This window comes from Artemia sp. Qi Xiang Cuo, chromosome 19 (assembly GCF_049724085.1).
Source record: "Artemia sp. Qi Xiang Cuo chromosome 19, ASM4972408v1, whole genome shotgun sequence".
Taxonomy (NCBI): Eukaryota; Metazoa; Arthropoda; class Branchiopoda; order Anostraca; family Artemiidae; genus Artemia; species Artemia sp. Qi Xiang Cuo.
The window spans coordinates 21202427-21224583 of NC_142812.1; the positions used below are offsets into that span (position 1 = coordinate 21202427).

General features: G+C 35.3%; 1 protein-coding gene across 3 annotated transcripts in view; it reads right to left on the minus strand.

Moving 5' to 3' along the window:
• Rs1 (Dead-box helicase Rs1) overlaps positions 1-22157 on the minus strand; it is a 74596-nt gene that overhangs the window by 13732 nt on the left and 38707 nt on the right. For all 3 annotated transcript variants that reach the window (XM_089104967.1, XM_089104969.1, XM_089104968.1), the window contains exons 8-10: positions 14880-15205; positions 10853-10997; positions 6300-6434 (exon numbers count right to left, since the gene is read on the minus strand). In XM_089104967.1, the coding sequence (XP_088961093.1) occupies positions 6300-6434; positions 10853-10997; positions 14880-15205 (606 nt within the window). The remainder of the gene's footprint in view (positions 1-6299; positions 6435-10852; positions 10998-14879; positions 15206-22157) is intronic.

Genomic DNA, 22157 nt, shown 5'->3' on the forward strand with positions numbered 1-22157 from the left:
TGGCATACTACCATTTTCCGGCGTGGAAAAAAGTTCTAGATAGGTCACGAATTTGGGGAAATTCGTTTCCACTCCCAATCCCTTTAACATTTTTTGTAAAGCGTCTTCTGAATAAAATTAGCTACTCCTAAAGGTTGAAAGCCTATAACATAAGCAGGAATAGTTTCAAAAGGCGATTTCTTTGTTGACAAATCAGTTGATTCCGAACTTTACGAGAAAAACCTTCCCGTTAGATAGATGAGAAGGGATTCAATACCTCAAAATCATTTTTCGACGCGTCTCAAAGACAAAGAGCCCATTAGCAAAGTCTGCCAGGGGGCTAGCCACCATCGAGAGCTATTGAGAAGATGTGGTTTGACTACGAAATTTGATTGAACGCAAAATGAAATTCACGTCCTCCTGTGACGGGAAGGATTTCTATCAAAGCAGGTAGCACATGAGGGAACTGCCAAATCTGAGAAACTGCTCAAACGATATTTCCTTTGAACTGATTTTTAGCGTTTTCCTAGCAGGTATAATTGAGCATTTTTATGGACTGTCCTATACAGAACTTCAGAAAAAACACGAAAACACAAACCATAAAGAGGTACCTCTTTATCGAGAAACTTACATCGAGAGCTATTGAGAAGATGTGGTTTGACTACGAAATTTGATTGAACGCAAAATGAAATTTAACGTCCCCTGTAACGGAAAGGATTTCTATCAAAGCGGGTAGTACATGAGGGAACTGGCAAATCTGAGAAACTGCTCAAACGATATTTCCTTTGAACTGATTTTTAGCGTTTTCCTAGCAGGTATAATTGAGCATTTTTAGGGACTGTCCTTTACAGAACTTCAGAAAAAACACGAAAACACAAACCATAAAGAGGTACCTCTTTATCGAGAAACTTACATCGAGAGCTATTGAGAAGATGTGGTTTGACTACGAAATTTGATTGAACGCAAAATGAAATTTTACGTCCCCTGTAACGGAAAGGATTTCTATCAAAGTGGGTAGTACATGAGAGAACTGGCAAATCTGAAAAACTGCTCAAACGATATTTCCTTTGAACTGATTTTTAGCGTTTTCTTAGCAGGTATAATTGAGCATTTTTAGGGACTGCCCTTTCCTGAACTTCAGAAAAAACACGAAAACACAAACCATAAAGAGGTACCTCTTTATCGAGAAACTTACATCGAGAGCTATTGAGAAGATGTGGTTTGACTACGAAATTTGATTGAACGCAAAATGAAATTTTACGTCCCCTGTAACGGAAAGGATTTCTATCAAAGCGGGTAGTACATGAGGGAACTGGCAAATCTGAGAAACTGCTCAAACGATATTTCCTTTGAACTGATTTTTAGCGTTTTCCTAGCAGGTATAATTGAGCATTTTTATGGACTGTCCTATACAGAACTTCAGAAAAAACACGAAAACACAAACCATAAGAGGTACCTCTTTATCGAGAAACTTACATCGAGAGCTATTGAGAAGATGTGGTTTGACTACGAAATTTGATTGAACGCAAAATGAAATTTTACGTCCCCTGTAACGGAAAGGATTTCTATCAAAGCGGGTAGTACATGAGGGAACTGGCAAATCTGAGAAACTGCTCAAACGATATTTCCTTTGAACTGATTTTTAGCGTTTTCCTAGCAGGTATAATTGAGAATTTTTATGGACTGTCCTATACAGAACTTCAGAAAAAACACAAAAACACAAACCATAAAGAGGTACCTCTTTATCGAGAAACTTACATCGAGAGCTATTGAGAAGATGTGGTTTGACTATGGAATTTGATTGAACGCACAATGAAATTTTACGTCCCCTGTGACGGAAAGGATTTCTATCAAAGTGGGTAGTACATGAGAGAACTGGCAAATCTGAAAAACTGCTCAAACGATATTTCCTTTGAACTGATTTTTAGCGTTTTCCTAGCAGGTATAATTGAGCATTTTTATGGACTGTCCTATACAGAACTTCAGAAAAAACACGAAAACACAAACCATAAAGAGGTACCTCTTTATCGAGAAACTTACATCGAGAGCTATTGAGAAGATGTGGTTTGACTACGAAATTTGATTGAACGCAAAATGAAATTTTACGTCCCCTGTAACGGAAAGGATTTCTATCAAAGCGGGTAGTACATGAGGGAACTGGCAAATCTGACAAACTGCTCAAGCGATATTTCCTTTGAACGGATTTTTAGCGTTTTCCTAGCAGGTATAATTGAGCATATTTAGGGACTGTCCTTTCCTGAACTTCAGAAAAAACACGAAAACACAAACCATAAAGAGGTACCTCTTTATCGAGAAACTTACATCGAGAGCTATTGAGAAGATGTGGTTTGACTACGAAATTTGATTGAACGCAAAATGAAATTTTACGTCCCCTGTAACGGAAAGGATTTCTATCAAAGCGGGTAGTACATGAGGGAACTGGCAAATCTGAGAAACTGCTCAAACGATATTTCCTTTGAACTGATTTTTAGCGTTTTCCTAGCAGGTATAATTGAGAATTTTTATGGACTGTCCTATACAGAACTTCAGAAAAAACACAAAAACACAAACCATAAAGAGGTACCTCTTTATCGAGAAACTTACATCGAGAGCTATTGAGAAGATGTGGTTTGACTACGAAATTTGATTGAACGCAAAATGAAATTTTACGTCCCCTGTAACGGAAAGGATTTCTATCAAAGCGGGTAGTACATGAGGGAACTGGCAAATCTGAGAAACTGCTCAAACGATATTTCCTTTGAACTGATTTTTAGCGTTTTCCTAGCAGGTATAATTGAGCATTTTTATGGACTGTCCTATACAGAACTTCAGAAAAAACACGAAAACACAAACCATAAAGAGGTACCTCTTTATCGAGAAACTTACATCGAGAGCTATTGAGAAGATGTGGTTTGACTACGAAATTTGATTGAACGCAAAATGAAATTTTACGTCCCCTGTAACGGAAAGGATTTCTATCAAAGCGGGTAGTACATGAGGGAACTGGCAAATCTGAGAAACTGCTCAAACGATATTTCCTTTGAACTGATTTTTAGCGTTTTCCTAGCAGGTATAATTGAGCATTTTTATGGACTGTCCTATACAGAACTTCAGAAAAAACACGAAAACACAAACCATAAAGAGGTACCTCTTTATCGAGAAACTTACATCGAGAGCTATTGAGAAGATGTGGTTTGACTACGAAATTTGATTGAACGCAAAATGAAATTTTACGTCCCCTGTAACGGAAAGGATTTCTATCAAAGCGGGTAGTACATGAGGGAACTGGCAAATCTGAGAAACTGCTCAAACGATATTTCCTTTGAACTGATTTTTAGCGTTTTCCTAGCAGGTATAATTGAGCATTTTTATGGACTGTCCTATACAGAACTTCAGAAAAAACACAAAAACACAAACCATAAAGAGGTACCTCTTTATCGAGAAACTTACATCAGAGCTATTGAGAAGATGTGGTTTGACTACGAAATTTGATTGAACGCAAAATGAAATTTTACGTCCCCTGTAACGGAAAGGATTTCTATCAAAGCGGGTAGTACATGAGGGAACTGGCAAATCTGAGAAACTGCTCAAACGATATTTCCTTTGAACTGATTTTTAGCGTTTTCCTAGCAGGTATAATTGAGATTTTTTATGGACTGTCCTATACAGAACTTCAGAAAAAACACGAAAACACAAACCATAAAGAGGTACCTCTTTATCGAGAAACTTACATCGAGAGCTATTGAGAAGATGTGGTTTGACTACGAAATTTGATTGAACGCAAAATGAAATTTTACGTCCCCTGTAACGGAAAGGATTTCTATCAAAGCGGGTAGTACATGAGGGAACTGGCAAATCTGAGAAACTGCTCAAACGATATTTCCTTTGAACTGATTTTTAGCGTTTTCCTAGCAGGTATAATTGAGCATTTTTATGGACTGTCCTATACAGAACTTCAGAAAAAACACGAAAACACAAACCATAAAGAGGTACCTCTTTATCGAGAAACTTACATCGAGAGCTATTGAGAAGATGTGGTTTGACTACGAAATTTGATTGAACGCAAAATGAAATTTTACGTCCCCTGTAACGGAAAGGATTTCTATCAAAGCGGGTAGTACATGAGGGAACTGGCAAATCTGAGAAACTGCTCAAACGATATTTCCTTTGAACTGATTTTTAGCGTTTTCCTAGCAGGTATAATTGAGAATTTTTATGGACTGTCCTATACAGAACTTCAGAAAAAACACAAAAACACAAACCATAAAGAGGTACCTCTTTATCGAGAAACTTACATCGAGAGCTATTGAGAAGATGTGGTTTGACTACGAAATTTGATTGAACGCAAAATGAAATTTTACGTCCCCTGTAACGGAAAGGATTTCTATCAAAGCGGGTAGTACATGAGGGAACTGGCAAATCTGAGAAACTGCTCAAACGATATTTCCTTTGAACTGATTTTTAGCGTTTTCCTAGCAGGTATAATTGAGCATTTTTATGGACTGTCCTATACAGAACTTCAGAAAAAACACGAAAACACAAACCATAAAGAGGTACCTCTTTATCGAGAAACTTACATCGAGAGCTATTGAAAAGATGTGGTTTGACTATGAAAATCGATTGGACGCACAATGAAATTTTACATCCCCTGTGACGGTAAGGATTCCTATCAAAGCGGGTAGTACATGAGGAAATTGGCAAATCTGACAAACTGCTCAAGCGATATTTCCTTTGAACGGATTTTTAGCGTTTTCCTAGCAGGTATAATTGAGCATATTTAGGGACTGTCCTTTCCTGAACTTCAGAAAAAACACGAAAACACAAACCATAAAGAGGTACCTCTTTATCGAGAAACTTACATCGAGAGCTATTGAGAAGATGTGGTTTGACTACGAAATTTGATTGAACGCAAAATGAAATTCACGCCCCCTGTGACGGGAAGGGTTTCAATCAAAGCAGGTAGCACCAGAGGGAACTGCCAAATCTACCAAATTGCTAAAATGATATTTCTTTAGAACTTATTTTTAGCGTTTTCCTAGCAGGTATGCTTGAGCATTTTAGGGACTCACCTTTCCTGAACTTCAAAAGAAAATTTTGCTCTGTTTAATCGACAAACTAAAATTCTAACTTCTAATGATGTAAGTTTCATTAAAACAGAATATCTCTATCTCTGGCATAAAACGGGAGAAGTTACACAGTTTTACAAAATTTCTGGGAAGAAGCTGTCCCCTTTTAATTTTCTGTCATTTATTTGGATCTGTTATCCAAGCTCTAAGAACTATAATAAGACCGCCCAATCAATTCTAAACAGTTTGGGCACAAAAACTAAGAGTTTTTAATGGACAAGATAGAGTGATCCTTTAAGGTATCAAATCCTCTTCCAAGCATCGTGGCTGGGTATTACTGCCACAATGCCACGCAATGCAGAAGAAAAATTACAATAACCATTTGTATACCAAGCTTCGTTCGACGATTATTTCTCATTTAATAAGATTATGTTCCAAATAGGTTACGACTTTGGGCAAATTCATCCCCCCCACCCCAGCCTCTGAAATGTCTGCTGACTGATATTAGAGACCCCTGAAGGTTGAAAAATATGAACGTTAGTAAGAAGAGTTTAAAAAGGCTATTTGTTTGTTGACAAACCAGTTGATTCTTAGCTTTTAGAGAAAAACAGTCCCCTTTGACAGCTGTTAAGTGAGTCTCGTATTATTAATCGCTTCGCATTAAATGCTACGCATTGCAACAGAAAAATTGCAATAATTATTTGTACACTAGGGGACCCTGCTTCGCTCAGCGATTATTGTTCGTTTAATAAGATTTTTCGTAATAAGATAATTGTTCGTTTTCCGGTGTGAAAAATAGTCTAGATAGGTTACGACCTCGAGAAAATTCATTTAGGGCCTTATTTGATTTTAGAAGAACACTTTCGGGTATGAATGATGCCACAAATAGCTGGATATCCAACACCCTAATGATTTTACCACTACAGCGAATAAAATAAAATTAAATTTGTTTCTGCAAAAGAGATATAAAAGACCCTGTACTTTTTCTGAAATGCTAAAATAACTCCAGATAGAGGTGATAAGAACTACTTTCACAGCAATTCATTATATTTTGTCTATTTCTAATCCGCATTTGCTATGTAAGATTCAGCATAACTGACGTCAATGATTCATAAAGTTTAAGTCAAACACGAAAGAATATTTAAGAAAGAATAAGAAAGAATCAATAAGAAATAATATTTTGAGGGCATTAATATTTTTGCCGAGTAAACATCTTTCAAATTACGTAATAAACACGAACAGACTATTACATACCGTTTTTACACCAGGAATATCTAGACCACGCGCAGCGACATCTGTTGAAATGAGGATATCCACATCTTCTTCTTTAAATTTTTTTAAAGCATCAAGACGCTGGGGCTGCGAAAGGTTCCCATGCAATTCCGCCACCTATAAAATACCACACCGATTATGCTTAAGGACTTTTATTTATGAATAGAGGCGTTTTCCACTGATAAACAGATTATTGAAACAAGATTGTGAATTATCAGTGGAAGAAAAGAAATAATAAAATCTATTAATAAAACTAGATCGTCGAACTGCAAACTATGGAACAACAAATGTTTACAAACCCGACACGTGACTGGGCGAAATCCATAATCTTTTTTGTACGTAGATTTGAAATTTAAAACCGAATTCACAATCTAGATTATGGGCTCACGATCGATATGGACTCACGGTTGTCAGTGGAATAGTATTTTAATGGTCAGGAATATCAGTGTAATGGCAGAATTACAATCCAGATTGCGATTTCAAAATTCGGTTTGTAAGTGGAATAGACCAGAAAACTCTCACTTTTGATTTTTGAACTGTCGATATAATTCTAAAATCTGAAAAAATGGAAAAGCTTGGATTCTCTCAAAATAGATTGCATTGCAAATTACATTGCTATGCCATCTACTTAATTTATTGGGCTCTATAATTTTATTTATGAATCTTCGGCCCGATATCGAATTAAAAAAACAAAAAAACTGCCTGTCTGATAAAGGTATAAAGCTAAAAATTTTGGCAATTTGTTTGTATTCCAAAATACTTGAGGGAAAATATAGCATTTATGTTCTTTTAAATTTAATGACTGAAAAAAAAGAAAATAAAGAAACGTAACGAAAAAAAGAGACAAAGAAAAGGAATTAAAAATAGAATGAAAAATACCATTAATTAAATGACTTAGAATTAAATGACTTCGAAATAAAAGTAAAAATAATAAAAAAGAAACTAATAAAAAAAGGAAATTAAAATAATAGTAAAAATACTATTAATATTGAGGAATACTGAATAAATTAGAAAAAAGTAAAAATAATAAAAAGAAAATTAAGGAAAAAATGAAACAAAAATGAAAGGAAAAATAGCCATTAATGTTCTGTATTATTAAATAATCTAAAAATGAAAAAAAAAACAATGAAGAGGAGATGAAGGAAATTAAAGTAAAAAAAGAATAAAAAAGGCAATAAAAACAAAAGGGAAATACCATTACTGTTCTGCAATATTGAATGACTTCGAAATAAAATGAAAAATAATAAGAAGGGAATAAAGAAATTAAGAAAACATAAACAAAAAAGGAAAAAGAAAATGAATAGAAAAATACTATTAGCGTTCTGTAACATTGAATGATTTAGAAATAAACGGAAAAATAATGAGGAAATTGACTGTTCTTTTAAAAACAGTATTTGCCGACAACATCGTTACCATCAACAAAACATGCGTTAAAAAAAACTGGCTTGTGAGAAAAAACTGCCATTTCCAGCTGATTCAGGATATGGTAACTATTATCTCGCTTAGCCTTAATTTGATCTGATTAAGGATCTGGCTATCATATGTGATATTCTAGTTGTAAAACCAAACAGCCTAAGGGATTTTTTATTATAATATTTAAGGATTTCACTAGATGGTTGCAAAAATCCTGCGGTAATGATGGAGGGTAATGCGGTAATGACACATAGGTGCGTCTTCTAATCAGAAAAATAATCTTGAAAACTGTTCAGAGGGCCTTTCATTTCATTATTACAAAAAACTAAGTTGTTTTAATACAATTTTTGGCTTAGAAGACGGGATTGGCCCATCTTCTAGAAGAATAATTAACATTATCAAACAGCTTACGGTAATAAACTGTAAGTAAAGAGCGATCCGCGCCAATATTAGATTTCTAAGACATAAATTAAAAAAAGCTTCGGAAAAATCTAGCTTTTTAAAACTTCCTCTAAATGCCCTAATGGATCTTAAATGTGTAAAGTTCACTGAGCTTAGTGTTCAATTAAAAGTTTATAGCGTTAGAGAAGTTTCATAATTTCCGAAAGTGCTAAACCCCCAAAAAGGGACGCAATCTTGATGAAAATCACACCTTCAAATGCAGCATATTAGGGAACTTTGAAGCAAATGGTTTCTGCCTCTATTTATAAACATAGTATACTTCGTGTTTACCAAGAAGGATGGTAAGGGATACGTGTTTGCTCTTTTGTTTTTCCACTTTTTTTAAGGATGCTAACACTCAAACATTGGCTGAAGATTCATTCAGACGGTAAAAGGCAGTTCTAGTGCCCTTTTTACATGGTAAAACAGACTGCACTGCAAATAATTGGCAGATTCTGTTGTGACGCAATACAATTTTAGCCCGAAAAGAGCCAAAATGAAATCAAGTAAAAATCTTTGGCACATATTCTATAACGTCCTATAGATGGTCGTATATTATATTATTCCATAATCTACATTTTTCTTTTGTTTTTTTAATAAGATTTTTCACTTCTAAGAGGGGTACATTAAGCAGAAGTAGCCATTCCAGTCAAAGTTATAAAATTACATAATTAGATGCCGCTGAGATCAGCTTCTAGAATAGACACCAAGAAGGACAGAGGAGGGACTAGGAGAACCTGGGAAAGTCAGAACTGGAGCGTACCGGGGGGGGGGGGAGAAAGTTTGACCCCATATGTTCAGCCCAATGACTCGCATTTACAGAATAGCTAGTAGAAAATAGCTCAAAATGGTCTAAAGAGGTCTCCAAGATAATCGATGCCTTGCGAGGACAGGAAGGACAGAGGAAGAACTGGTGGAATCTGGACACGTCAGACCTTGAACCTAAAGGGGAGTTTAGAAAGTTTGGTCCCAGATGATCAGCCCGATGGTTTGCGTTTCCAGAGTAGCTATCAGAAGATAGTTCAACATGGTTCAAAAAGGTCTCCAAGATCTTCGATGTCAGTAGGTCTTCGATGCCTTGCTAAGTGGAAACGCCTGATTTCTCCCACAAATACTCTTAATAAATAGGTATCATTTGTCAGTAGTATCCACATCCACATGCTCAAGTTAGTAGTATCCACACACACACACAAAACAACCCACGTTTTCCCGAAAAGGATGGTCACGCAAGCGTATTTGTTTTTTCTCCACGGTTGATCGTATCGAGCCAGTGGTCATTATTATAGAAAAAGGTCCCAACTAGACGAAAGTTAAAAGGTCTACTGTACTTTTGAGAAAAAAAAGAGAGCATACCACACCAAAAAATTGATCTCTGGCATTTTGTCCTGCAAAGCCTACAGCTTTAGATCGCACTGATACTTGCACTGAAAGGACAAAATACTTATGCCACTGGATTCACCAGTTTCAGTTCTATCCATTCAATAACCGCAATTTCTTTATTACCAAGACAATATCTTAGGTCTATACTTGCTAAAAAAAAAAAAAAATTGAAAAATGTTCCTTTTTTCACTTGTGCATTTTTTTTTAACCTAACAAAAAAAAGAAGAGCAAGTTCAAAAAATGTAATGCAGTAGATGGTGAAACTGAGTCTCAGTACGTAATGATAACAAGATTGTTGTCTAGCATTTAAACATTGAAACCATAGAACTGCTGGAAATAAAATGCAAAAAATTTGTACAGGGAACTAACAACAACAAAAAATGAGAGCAGGCAATTGATTTTTGGCCTGGGATGGTAATTTCTATTTAAATTTTACTTGAAAACAAATTAAATTATTTAAGAAAAAAGTTAGCAACGAAGGTTCCCGACCATACTGAATGTCTCATCGTAAGAACGAAGTAAAAGGCTTCGATGAGAAGGCAAAAAAGGAGTCAAGTTAAACAGAAAACAGAAACAGAAGAGGAAGAAACAGAAGGGAAAAAAGGAGTCAAGTAAAACAGAAACAGAAAAACAGAAGAGGAAGATTTCTGAAAAAAAAAACACTTCAAAAATTTTCTGAAAAAAAAGCGTTTTGTGCCGCAAAGTCTATAGCTTTTGTGGGGACCAAAGAGACAAGATAATCAAATCACCGGATTCATTTGTTTCTGTTCTATCTATTCAACGAACCACAATTACGATATTACTTATAGTTTTTCTTTGAAACAAATCTATACTTGCTAAAAAGAAAACTTTATCACAAGGTCCCAAAGCATTTTCAATCTAAAAAACCAACAACAAAAAATAAAATACGCAAAGGAAATTTCAAGAATGTAAAGCGGTAGATGGACGAAGCTGAATCACAGTAGTTAACGACAGTAAAATTATTGTCTTACGTTAAAACGTAGAAACCATAGAAAATAATAAGCCAAAACAGGGAACAAACCTTGAGAGCAAAAAAAAAGAAATACTGCTGCGTTTTAGCTTGGGAGGGCTAATTTCCACAAAAACTGTATTTCAAATAAAATTATAACATTAAGAAATAATATGAGCAAAGAAGGTTAATAGCAATCCAAAATGGTAAAGGCGATTGATTATTTTTGGTAAGGTGACAGTTTCAATCTTTGCTAAAAAGCAATCAAAAAAAGAAAAAGGAAAGGAAGGAAGTTGATTATATACAGGTCCTACAAATGAATACTTCTTACCTTGAGACCAAGAACACCAAGTTGAATTTGAAGTCTATGGCACTGCTTCTTCGTCTGAACAAAAATCATAACATGATCCTGGAATGTTCGACACACCAGTGCAGCAAGGATAGCTTCTCTGTCACCCTCATGTTCCGGTCGGATCCTTTTAAGGGATAAAAATGATTATTGAAATATAAGTTTAAAAGACAGGCATTTAATTATATACCTGCATCTCACAAGGAAAAAAAGAAATTTCAGCAACGCCATTTGAGTCGTCAAATGAACCATTTACTATCTCTACGACCTTGCACTAACCTCCTAGCAGTAGGCAAAAAAGGAAGACACATCACAGCTACTGATTGCAAAAAGGGATTTTTCGTCTTTTTCTTTTAGTTAATTAAACTATAAGGAAAACTGATTTGATAAAAGCTACTACGGGTTGATTTTAATTCTTTATGCAGAGTTCGGTTTAATTAAGCGTATATGGGATGTATATTTTCTGTTAAGCTACAAACGGCCCAAGGACCAAAAACGACGCATGTGAAGGAGCCCTTATATGGTCAAAGCCATCGTGCAAATCCATCAGATTCAGATCAGAGTTAAAAAAAATTCTCTTCTCTGGGCAGCGAAATTGTGTTTGAAATAAATAACAGCTTCCACGTACTATAGGTACTTTTCGTTACACACGAATCTAAAATACCTATATAAATTAAAATGGCTACCTTTTAGAATATGGCAAAATCATTCACTTTTAGACCCACCCCCTATAACAAAAAAGAAAGAATTGGGCATAATTAGAAATTTATTTTCTTATAGCTACCCCTTAGCTATTGCTGTAAAATCTGAAAGGTACGGCAGAGTGCAAGTGAAATAAAAACAAGCAATAATTAAAGTAATGAATGAAAAGATTTTTATTATTAATTTGAATGCATAACGTCAACAAAGTAAAACACAACAGGCCTTGCTTATACAGGCCAGGTTTATAACGCAAAATACCAAGTCTAGAATAACTTTGCATAGTCGTTAAAGCTCCAGCTAGGACTCTTTAATATCTATGCCCTTTTTATTACTCATGTACGGGTACAAGGCAGGGGCATTGACAAAACAGTTTCAGAAAAGATTACAAAGTTTCGAAAATAACTGCGTCCTGTCCATCCTACAAATCAACTGGTCTGAAAGAATTACGAATACGTACATACAACAAAAAATAAAACAAACGTTGATAGTTCAGAAAATCCTAAGTAGTAGATAGCGGTACTGGTACTACAGTGTCCGTAGGGGCAATGTCAGGCTCCCCCATGATATCTGGTACTGGGTTGCCCCGGCATTAGAAGACGTGGACGGCAGAGAGCGACACTTTGCCGCTGCCTAAAGAGGGATGCCACACTGGTGCGAACAGCTGTCGAAGGCCTGTGCCAGCAAGCTCTGCAGGAGTCACTCCGGGGAGGTATTGCTATCACCTTATGTGCCAGCCGAATTGGGAGAAACCAAGATTAGACTATACACTCCTTAATTACAAAAAGTGCGATTTGTTGAATTTAACCTTGCAGGATCAAGGAAGAAAGCGTCCTCATAATTCTGCTTATTTTTGCAAAACCGGTATACCTGACTTGCCTGGAACAACTCAACAATTTCGTGCCAAGAAGCCTGTCAGCAGCATTAACCACTCCAATTTGACGAGTCCCGAGTATACGCATGAAAATATAGTTAATTGAACGAAAAAGAAAACTGATTTGATAAAAGCTACTACGGGTTGATTTTAATTCTTTATGCAGAATTCGGTTTAATTAAGGGTATATGGGATGTATATTTTTTTGTAAAACTACAAAAGACCTTAGGAGCGAAACGACACATTTGAAGGAGCCCTTATATGGTCAAAAGCATCGTGCAAATCCATCAGATTCAGATCAGAGTTAAAAAAATTCTCTTCTCTGGGCAGTGAAATTGGTTTGAAGTAAATAACAGCTTCCACGTACTATAGGTACTTTTCGTTAGACACGGATCTAAAATTACCTATATAAATTAAAATGGCTGCCTTTTAGAAAAAGTAATTTTCTAGGAATACATAAGATAACTTCGCTTCCAATTAGACATAAATTCCAGATTTTAGTTACGACCATGTTCAAGTTATTTCTGTTCAATCAAATTTACAATCTTTGGTGAATATTCAGCGGTTGGCTATTTCTCAAGGAAACATACTAAACAAATAAAAGTAGTAACATTAGATTCTTTTCTTTATGCTATTTTCAAATTTCATCATCGCTCTTCTGACACTGCATCATTTCCCCCCCCCCTGAGGGTCCTTAGAATATAGCCTTAGGAATATACAAAAGCCAGAAGAAAGTTGTAAACCAGTGGAATTCTTACTTTATAATTTACAGCATGTTTCTAATTATAAGATTATCATTTTTTTTTCATTGTTATTCATCTGTTTTTAATGACGTCCAATATTTTGTATTCACGGTTCTATTGTTCTAACTCAGGCGGAACCAAGTTTCCTTGAGTTGGGACTGCAGAGACCCGTTTTAAAAAAGAACCTATGAGGTATCATGGGTTTCAATTAATGGAGAAATATAATATTAAGACATTATCTGGGACCACTAAGAGGTTGGGGGAGGGATGATGTTGGGTTGTGCATTGTCCGAAAAACAGTCATGATGTTTGAAAAGAGCGAAAAATAAGGAATCTTATGGTACTACTTTTATTTGTTTAGCATGATTCCTTCAGAAATTTGATTAGCATGTTTCCTTCAGAAATTTGATTAGCATGTTTCCTTCAGAAATTTCATTTCTCTTACTAGGTAGCTAGCTAGCTAGCTAGGTTGCTTATGATAAACTATATCGGTTCTTTATGTAAACATTACTAGCCTATACTATAGTTAAGTTGCCTATAAAATTTAGTATAGGCGAGAGGTCGTTCTTTATTATAACCATTGAACAACTCTCTACGATGTTCCAGTGCCAAACTATCTGTGAAAAAAAAAAAAAAAAAAAAGATGCCGTATAGGCAGAATGCTGTAGTAGCTGCCACTTTTCTTGATTTTCAAGCCAATATGTTTCCCTTGCTGTTCAAGCCAAGGGACAGAAAGTTTCCTATACAGGGGTTTCGGACAAGGCGGTTCTAATGGTGTACTTTTTTTTGAAATGACTCTTTTTTTCGGAGTTATGGGTTTTTATATTTCTTAAAATTGGACGTGATCGTCTCTTACTAGGTTGCTAGCTACCGCTGCAACCCGGATATGCCTTCTAGTGGCAGATCTAGCAGCGCTTCATTTTAGTGCATTATTATATGAAGCATATATCCTTGCATTTTATTTTAACTGTTCAGATTCATTTAAAATAATGTGTAATTTCACATGACGTCATAGATACAAAACGGCTTCTTTCACAACATTTCCCAGCTGTTATATTTTGGCTATTTGCGTAGTTATGTAACTCAATAGCAACCAGGAATGTTTCAATGCCTAACCCTCTGAAACATCAAAATCATGCATTGCCATAATCCTTGTTTGTTTCTATAATTTCAAGTCATAGCGTGGCAAATCAACCATTAAGCAGAGATGAAAAGTGTTTGTTCCACCTTAAAAGGTTGGACACTATGTTTTCAAGGAGCACCCTCCATTAAAAATTATAGAGGAAACGAAAAATTTAATTGTTCCTCAATCTTATAGGATAATTTTTCACACATTTTTATCACGTCTTTTACCGCCTCCAACACACTCTGTGGCAACGATTTCGATAATTGTTTATTTTCCTATCTCTTATCATCTTTTGTCAATCATGTTGGATGATTAAGTAGGTTGTTAGCTACCGCTACAACCCGGAAAAAAAAGATGCCGTTTAGGCAGAATGCTGTAGTAACTGCCACTTTTCTTGATTTTCAAGCCAATATATCGCCCTTGCTGTTCAAGCCAAGGAGCAGAAAGTTTCCTATATAGGGGTTTCAGACAAGGCGGTTCTAACGGTGTACTTTTTGTTTTGATCAGCGGTAGCTAGCAAGAATTACAAAAAAAAAAAAAAAAAAAAAACAAAGCAGAAGAAAATACCTGATAAATTCCTGTCGCAGATTAAACGCCACGTCTTTGTTATTATTGACAAATATTTTGAGAGGCTTCTTCAGAGACACCATTGCCAAGTCAATAACTTTCTCCGTCATAGTGGCAGAAAACAGCATTGTTTGACGTTTTTTAGGGCACTGTTTGACGATTTCCTTAACTTGATCACCAAAAAATTCGTCCAACATTCTATCAGCTTCGTCCAATATAAGAATTTCAACAGAATCAAGAGTAAAGCTAGGAGTATTTTGCAAATGATCAATCAGACGACCTGGAGTTGCTATAACTATGTCGGGGTTACCAAGCAAGGCTCTCTCCTGTAAAAGTGACATTATTCAAACTAAATGACTTCGAACATGGAAGAAACCCAAGAATTACTGCCTGAAAATCATAGAAAGACTGTGAAACGTTGCGTAATGTTGATAAATTATGACTGCATAACTATAAACCGTGTAAAAGAAAAGTTTTCATAGGTTAGTGACATGATTTGGCAAATCTTGGGAGAAAACAATCTTCATTTGAGAGACAGATTTTCTCTTACAAATAATACTTCTGTATTTAGGGCTTTTAACTGGCACTCAAGTTACACTATTAAGCAGAAGCCAGGAGAGAGGTTGGTCGCCCGACTCTGCAGTTTTTACGACAAGATCAAAAACAAAATCGTTTCCGACTTGTCTAAAGGCAAAATCTTATTTTTGCTTGGTTAGCTTAAAAAAGGGGGAGGTCATCAAATTTCGCTTGAGACGATGAAACCCAGCGTAGCCGTTAAGACCAAGAAAAATCGTCATGTTTGTAACTTTTAGCCAAAAAACGTAGTAAAATGTTTCAAATCAGTGTATCATTGCCTTAGAAAAAGCTTAAAGAGACTATTACTTTTTACTCTATAGATACATGCGCAGAAAAATAAAGAAATCCATCGAGTATAGCTCTTTAACAAACTATCTGTCCAACCCCATTGGATCGGACTTAAATTCTCTGAAGGTGTGCCAAAAGTCATCTTAAGCTGCTAATCCCTACTAAATTTGGTAGAGACCGAAAAGGTTTTTTCTATGGTTGCAGATGACAGGAACGTCGTTTAAAACCAACCCTTAGGCTACTTATGGTTAATGATATTTATTAACACTAAAAGCTGCAACAGGACGGGTTAATACTAAGTTTTACTTCCTTAAAGTTTCAAGCCCGCACTAGGTAGACATAACAGCTAAAAACAATAGCAAGAACAAAAATGAAATTCAAATGAGACACATTTTATTTAATTTTGTTCATATGATTTTTTTTCGTATTTTAAGAAAGGATATAAGCAAAAAAACATACCCTCACTTCCAATTAACAATTAAGCAAGAAATAATGGTGTTAATACTAAACCCCGGCGCCGCGCCGGCGGATCGACCGAACGCCGCCAACGAGAGGCCTGTTCGACCACCACCGAAGTGTCGCTACGCCACCGGCGCCCTGCCACCGGCAGAGGTGGCGTCGTTCGGCTGACTTAAAATTAATTTTGCGGCAATTCTTTATTGCGTCAACCGCAAAGTTGGAGCTTTTCCTTCTCGTGTGGTTTAGTATTTCCATTTTCCTGATTAGAAATCAAGCAGGGCTTGCACTATCCCCGAATTTTCGGGTATTTCCCCAAAAATCTATACGTCACCCCGAAAAAAAATTTGGTTCCCCGAATCCCCGAAAATCACGGTGCCACCCCAAGCGATTTATCACCAGTGACTTTCCCTGCCAAATATTACTTTGCATACCATAATTCTTCACTACTCTCTTGTTCGTTAATTTTCGACTCTTTTGTTACTTTGCATAAAAACCAGAAAGATACAATATGCAATTGCAAATATTGCAATATACACAGTTCTTCATATGTCGAAAAAAAAGTATCGTCTTTATGAAATGAGCTTAAATCATGTCGAATGCAGTTTCCCAATTGCTATTTGTAGTCAAGAATTTGATTTTCAAGTTGAATAGAATTATAGAACGCATTCACTACTATACAGCTTCAGCCTTCAGTTGGATTTTGAAATTGATAGCCGACAGATTGTTTCTACAGCTGAATTTTGCTCTTTTTAGATAGGATTTTCCTAATGTTTAATACTAAACTGTTGAACACCTGATAGATTAAAGAAAATAAAATCGTCCTTCTGAAAAAAATCCTACCCCCCCCCCCCAAAAAAAACGTTCTATTGAGATAAAATTATGCTATAGACTAAGCTATATACAAAGTTGGGGAATTAAAGATTGAAACGGAAGTTACCCCAGAAATATGATTCATAATTTTTTTAAATTACTGCCTATAGGGGGGGGGGGATAGGGGGCTATCATTTTAAAATGATAACACCTCATTTTTCTTATTCAAAGCAGGCATGCCAAAAAGGTGATTATTTTTTTTCATTTAAAGTGGAGATGGAAGAAAATGATATTAAATTCCCCGGGAAACCTTTGAAATATTTTGATATATTTGACCCAGGGCCCCCATTGGGACTTGTTCATTGTCTTGGATATTTTGCGATTTCTCATAGACTACTGGCCTAATTTGGCTTTTGTGTGTGCTCTCTTTTTATTAGATTCTTTGGATCTTATTGAATGCCACGACGAATCTATAACTCAGTTTTCCAATAATTTGAGGTAAATCTGAATAATTTTGACATTTTTGTTGTTGTCATTGTACCCCTTTACTCATACCCTAAATTTTTTTTTTCAAGGAACACTAAGCTGTTTACTGTTTATTTGATTAATTCAACATAACAAAAAACATATACCCCCAACAGAGAGCAAAGCTCGTAAAATTGGGTAAAAAACAAAAAAAACAAAACAAAAAAAACATTTTCTCATCATAACAAAAGAGAGAAAGAAAAAAAAAACCTGGTTAAAGAAAAAAAAACATAACAAACATAAAGAAAACAAACGCTGGACAAGTGAGGCACGGAAGGCTATCCCAACATGGGTAACAAATATAAACGAAAAAAAATAATAATAACAATGAAAAAAATTTCTATTCCACCATCACAGGTCAATACATAATTTTAATATTTTCTTCCTTAGAACTGATATTTGCCGAAATGATGCCTCAATTTGAATTCTATCTTTCAGCCTATATTTATTTGAAATAAATGGTTTAACGTTATTTTGCGTGTTTGTTTGAACCATATAGTGACCTAGTTAATTATTAAGTAAATTATTTTTTAAATGTAAAGCTGAGACGGTATCCTATCAAGGTGTATCCAGAGTAGGAGGGGGGGTAGGGAGGTATTACATTTAAATGATAATATCTCGAAATTTTTTATTGAAAGCAGGGATGCCAATTTTTTTTTTAATTTAAAGCAGAGACGGCATCCTATCAAGATGGTATCCAGAGGGGGGGGGCGTAGGCAGCTATCATATTTAAATGATAATGCCAGGAATTTTTTTTTTTAAAGCAGGGATGCCAATAAGTTAATTATTTTTTTTATTTAAAGCAGAGACGGTATCCTATCAAGATGGTATCCAGAGAGGGGGGGGGGTATAGGGAGTTATTACACGTAATCGATAGTACTTTGATTTTTTTTTAATTGAAAGCAGAGACATCCAGAAGTTGAAAAGTTGACAAAAGTTAACAAGATTTTCGTGAATTATACCTGATACAACACTTGTATAGTTTTATCGTCCAAAAGGAAAGGAACACATGCGTCCAACCTGTTTTTCTTTTCTTATTGATGAAACGGGTTTATTTTGAAAACATTCATTCATAAGTACCAGGCAGATTCACACTAAAACGAATTAATGTGACGAAAGCGATATCGACATCCCCACATAACGTTGCGCTCGAGTGACAATGGCGCCCTTGGTCCAGTGCCCAAGTTATATTAATAAAAGTCATAATAAAAGCTTTCAATTTGGGAGGTTCAAGGAGGAGTCTTTGACAGTCTTATGACCTCAGGGTACTAGATGTTGCAACGTTCTTACGTATCTACAGTGGTTTAAAAATTCGATCACCCCACAAATGATGACCAAAAATATGCACAAATATAACAAATGTAACATTTGGAATATTACAATACTTTTTTCAAAGCTTTGAAGAAAAGCAAAAAAGGCTAAATACCCCTAACTACGCTTTAAAGCTATTTTAAAAAGAAACTCTTTGGAGATTTCCATGGAAATCACCATAGCAGAAGCTTTGAGCCTGGGTGAGGATCAAAGACGAGTCTTTGAGTATTTTGACCAAAGGCGGCTTATTGTTGCGACTTCCTTAAATTTAGTAATTTTTGTGAGCATTTGGAAATCAAAGCTTAAACTCAATGACTGATATCAAGTCTCCTAACATTTTGCTTGGATTAAAAGTGACGAACTAGGAAGAAAATCTCAACATCCTCCTGGAGCTACTTCAGTCTGCATATTATTTCATTTAATTACATTTAAAATGAATGAGCTTTTCATTTTTTACCTAAGAAAATAGCTGGCACTTCATTTTTTTTCATACCGAATAAACCATTAAGTGTTTTTTGTTCCATCGTAATTGAAGTGTTCTCATGTGAAGTGTTCATCATGTATTTTTCAATTTGATAAATTTACTCCTTTTAGATGCAGTTTATAATTTAACTGATATTAGGTATTTATGAGCTTATAATTTGGAATGAATCCCCAAAAGAAAAAAAATGAATAATATCCAAAAGAGCAGCCAAAAGCAATAAAAAAAGCAGCAGTTCAGCCTTAGCCTACATGACATATATTCTATAAAGAAGCCCAAAAAAAACTTGAAAATGTATTTTTTTAAAATTGTTATTAAAAACCAGTTTTTAATATAAGGAAGGTTTTTTAGGAATCAAAAAAAAAAAAAAAAAACAATATCAAAGTCGCCCATTTCAAATGTTTTAAAGATGACAAAACAGATATAGGCAAAGGGCATTATGAAAAAATTAAGCTTCTAAGTTCAAACTTATATTCAAAGTTTTTACCCAGATAACTGACGAATTTTGGGATACGGTATTTGAAGTTTTGCATACAGTAATGCTCGAAGAAAAAAAAAGCTACTAATTTTGATAATTATTTATGTTAAGAATACATAGCTAATAGATACTTCAACTATTATGCAAGGGTTCTGAAATGGCACAACCATTTCGTTTCTACCAGATTTCTACTTCTCTTGATGAATAACGAATAAGACCAGTTTCCAGCCAGCGACTTGTGAAGTTTTGATTTCATGAATAGGCTCGAATCTGTTGTAAATTTAAGCTGTAATTTGAGAAAGACTGATAAAAACATTAATGTTTGCGGTCAACATTGATCGCGCCGGCGGTGCACTGTTTTGGCCCCGCCACCGCCAGTCTTCCCTCATCGGCGCGGCACTGGGGTCCAGTTAATACACCACAACCAAACGAATCAACCTTCTCAAATTCTTTATCTTCACAAAACTACTCCGTAATATAGTATCCACTCATTCGTTCCTTAAGAACCCCGAAAAAATTGACATATTCGATCACCCTAGACAAAATAGAGACCTGTCATGACTCTCTCCTTTTCCACCTTAAGAGTGCCTCCTGCCCCCCCTCCCACTGTTGTTCGTTTTATCGTTCTTCTTTTTTCTTACTGTACCTTTTCCCAAATTATTTCTTCTTCAGGTAATTAACTTTTTTTTAATTTAATTAATTAATAGGATTTGTTTAGTTTGTGATTTTGTCTAAACTAAAGGTCGCGTTGGCTCTTCTATTGCCCACCCAGTCCAGTCCAGCGCCCATATGCAGACTAACCACTATTAGTACTTTCAACATCCCCCCCGCCCCCCTACTACTGACTACACAACCTTTGTAATAAAATTATACGACCAAAAAAATATCAAACGTACAAAGCAGAATAATAAATGTTTCCTAAAAGAAAACAACTATTCCCCTTCTCATTTTTTTCTCACAGGTTGTGAAATTTTACTATAAATATTTGGAAACTGTTGATAATGGTGACGAAATGGGAAAGAGGGTCAAACTAGACTGTTATTGACGCTAGTTTTGTGTAGGGTCAATAAGCGAATAAGGTCAATTGACTCCTTGACAGCCTTCCTGGACCTAATAATCACAACTCAGGAAAGCACAGATTTTGGTACCCATCAACTTGAAGAGTCCATTTCATATCAACGAAGGCTGTTGGATAATTTGGACCCGTTTCGTGTCTCCTTATTAGTTTAAGTAGAATGAGATATTAAATAAAAATTCAATGAGGAGAGATGAGGCATCTCCTTGCTATACTCACTCAAGGCATATGGCTATTAATGCTTATTTTATCAATTTGCCCTTCACTTAATCCACTTTTTGAGTTAATGCAAGAAGAAGGACCCTGGTTAATTTTTTTGAAATGATGGCTTCAAAATTACCAATTAACATTAAAATTGTTTCCAAAATTTCAATTTTGTTAGCGGTTTTAGATTATTTCTAAGAAAGACATACTTTTCTATAATTTCTACCCAGGAATTATTATATAACTTATATAATTTCTAAATTAATAACAATTATAGATTCTAAATATAATAATATAAATTATTTAATTTCTATAATAATTTTCGTAATTTCATAATTTTCTACCCAGGAATAAGGTCGGTCGACTCCTTTGGAAATTTGTAAGCTTACTAATTTAAACCAATTTCCGAATTTTCTTGGTTTATTAGCCTTCGTTTTTAATTATTTACTTTTAAATCTCTTAGCTTTTCTTGTTCTTTTACGTAGGCAGTTTTTTTCGCCATATTCTCTTGTTCCCCTTTTTTAAGTAAGGACTTTGAAATACGGTCTGAAGTATCTACTGAGTCTTTGGCTATCATTGATCTCATGCCGTTTTGCGATAAAAATCTTTCATTTTTTCTTATTAATCCTTGATTTTATCCTCATCGTCGGTTTGTTGACTTTTCGGCTACGATAGCTCAGAAGACGCAATGATACATAACATTTTAAATGATGGAAAAACTTTTTTCTGCTTAAAAGGACCAGTGGCTTCTGTAAGATCGTTTTTTATGCATCCAAAATAAAATAAATTACTTTGATAAAAATCTCAAGTTCAAAACAATTTCCACGAATAAGAATTGTTAAAATACATAACATAGTACCGAGGGAAAGCGACTGTACCAATCGATACAGCCTGCTTAATTTGAGGGGAGGGCTGCAAAAATAAGCTTCCCAAAAATGACAGATTTCACAAGAGTTCACAACAAATCTCCATTTTATAATTATTTCTATGAGTAAGAAACGGCAAAAAACAATCGACCAACCAACAGAGCCTACGTTTGTTGAGGGAGGGACTACAGAAGTGAGCTTCCAA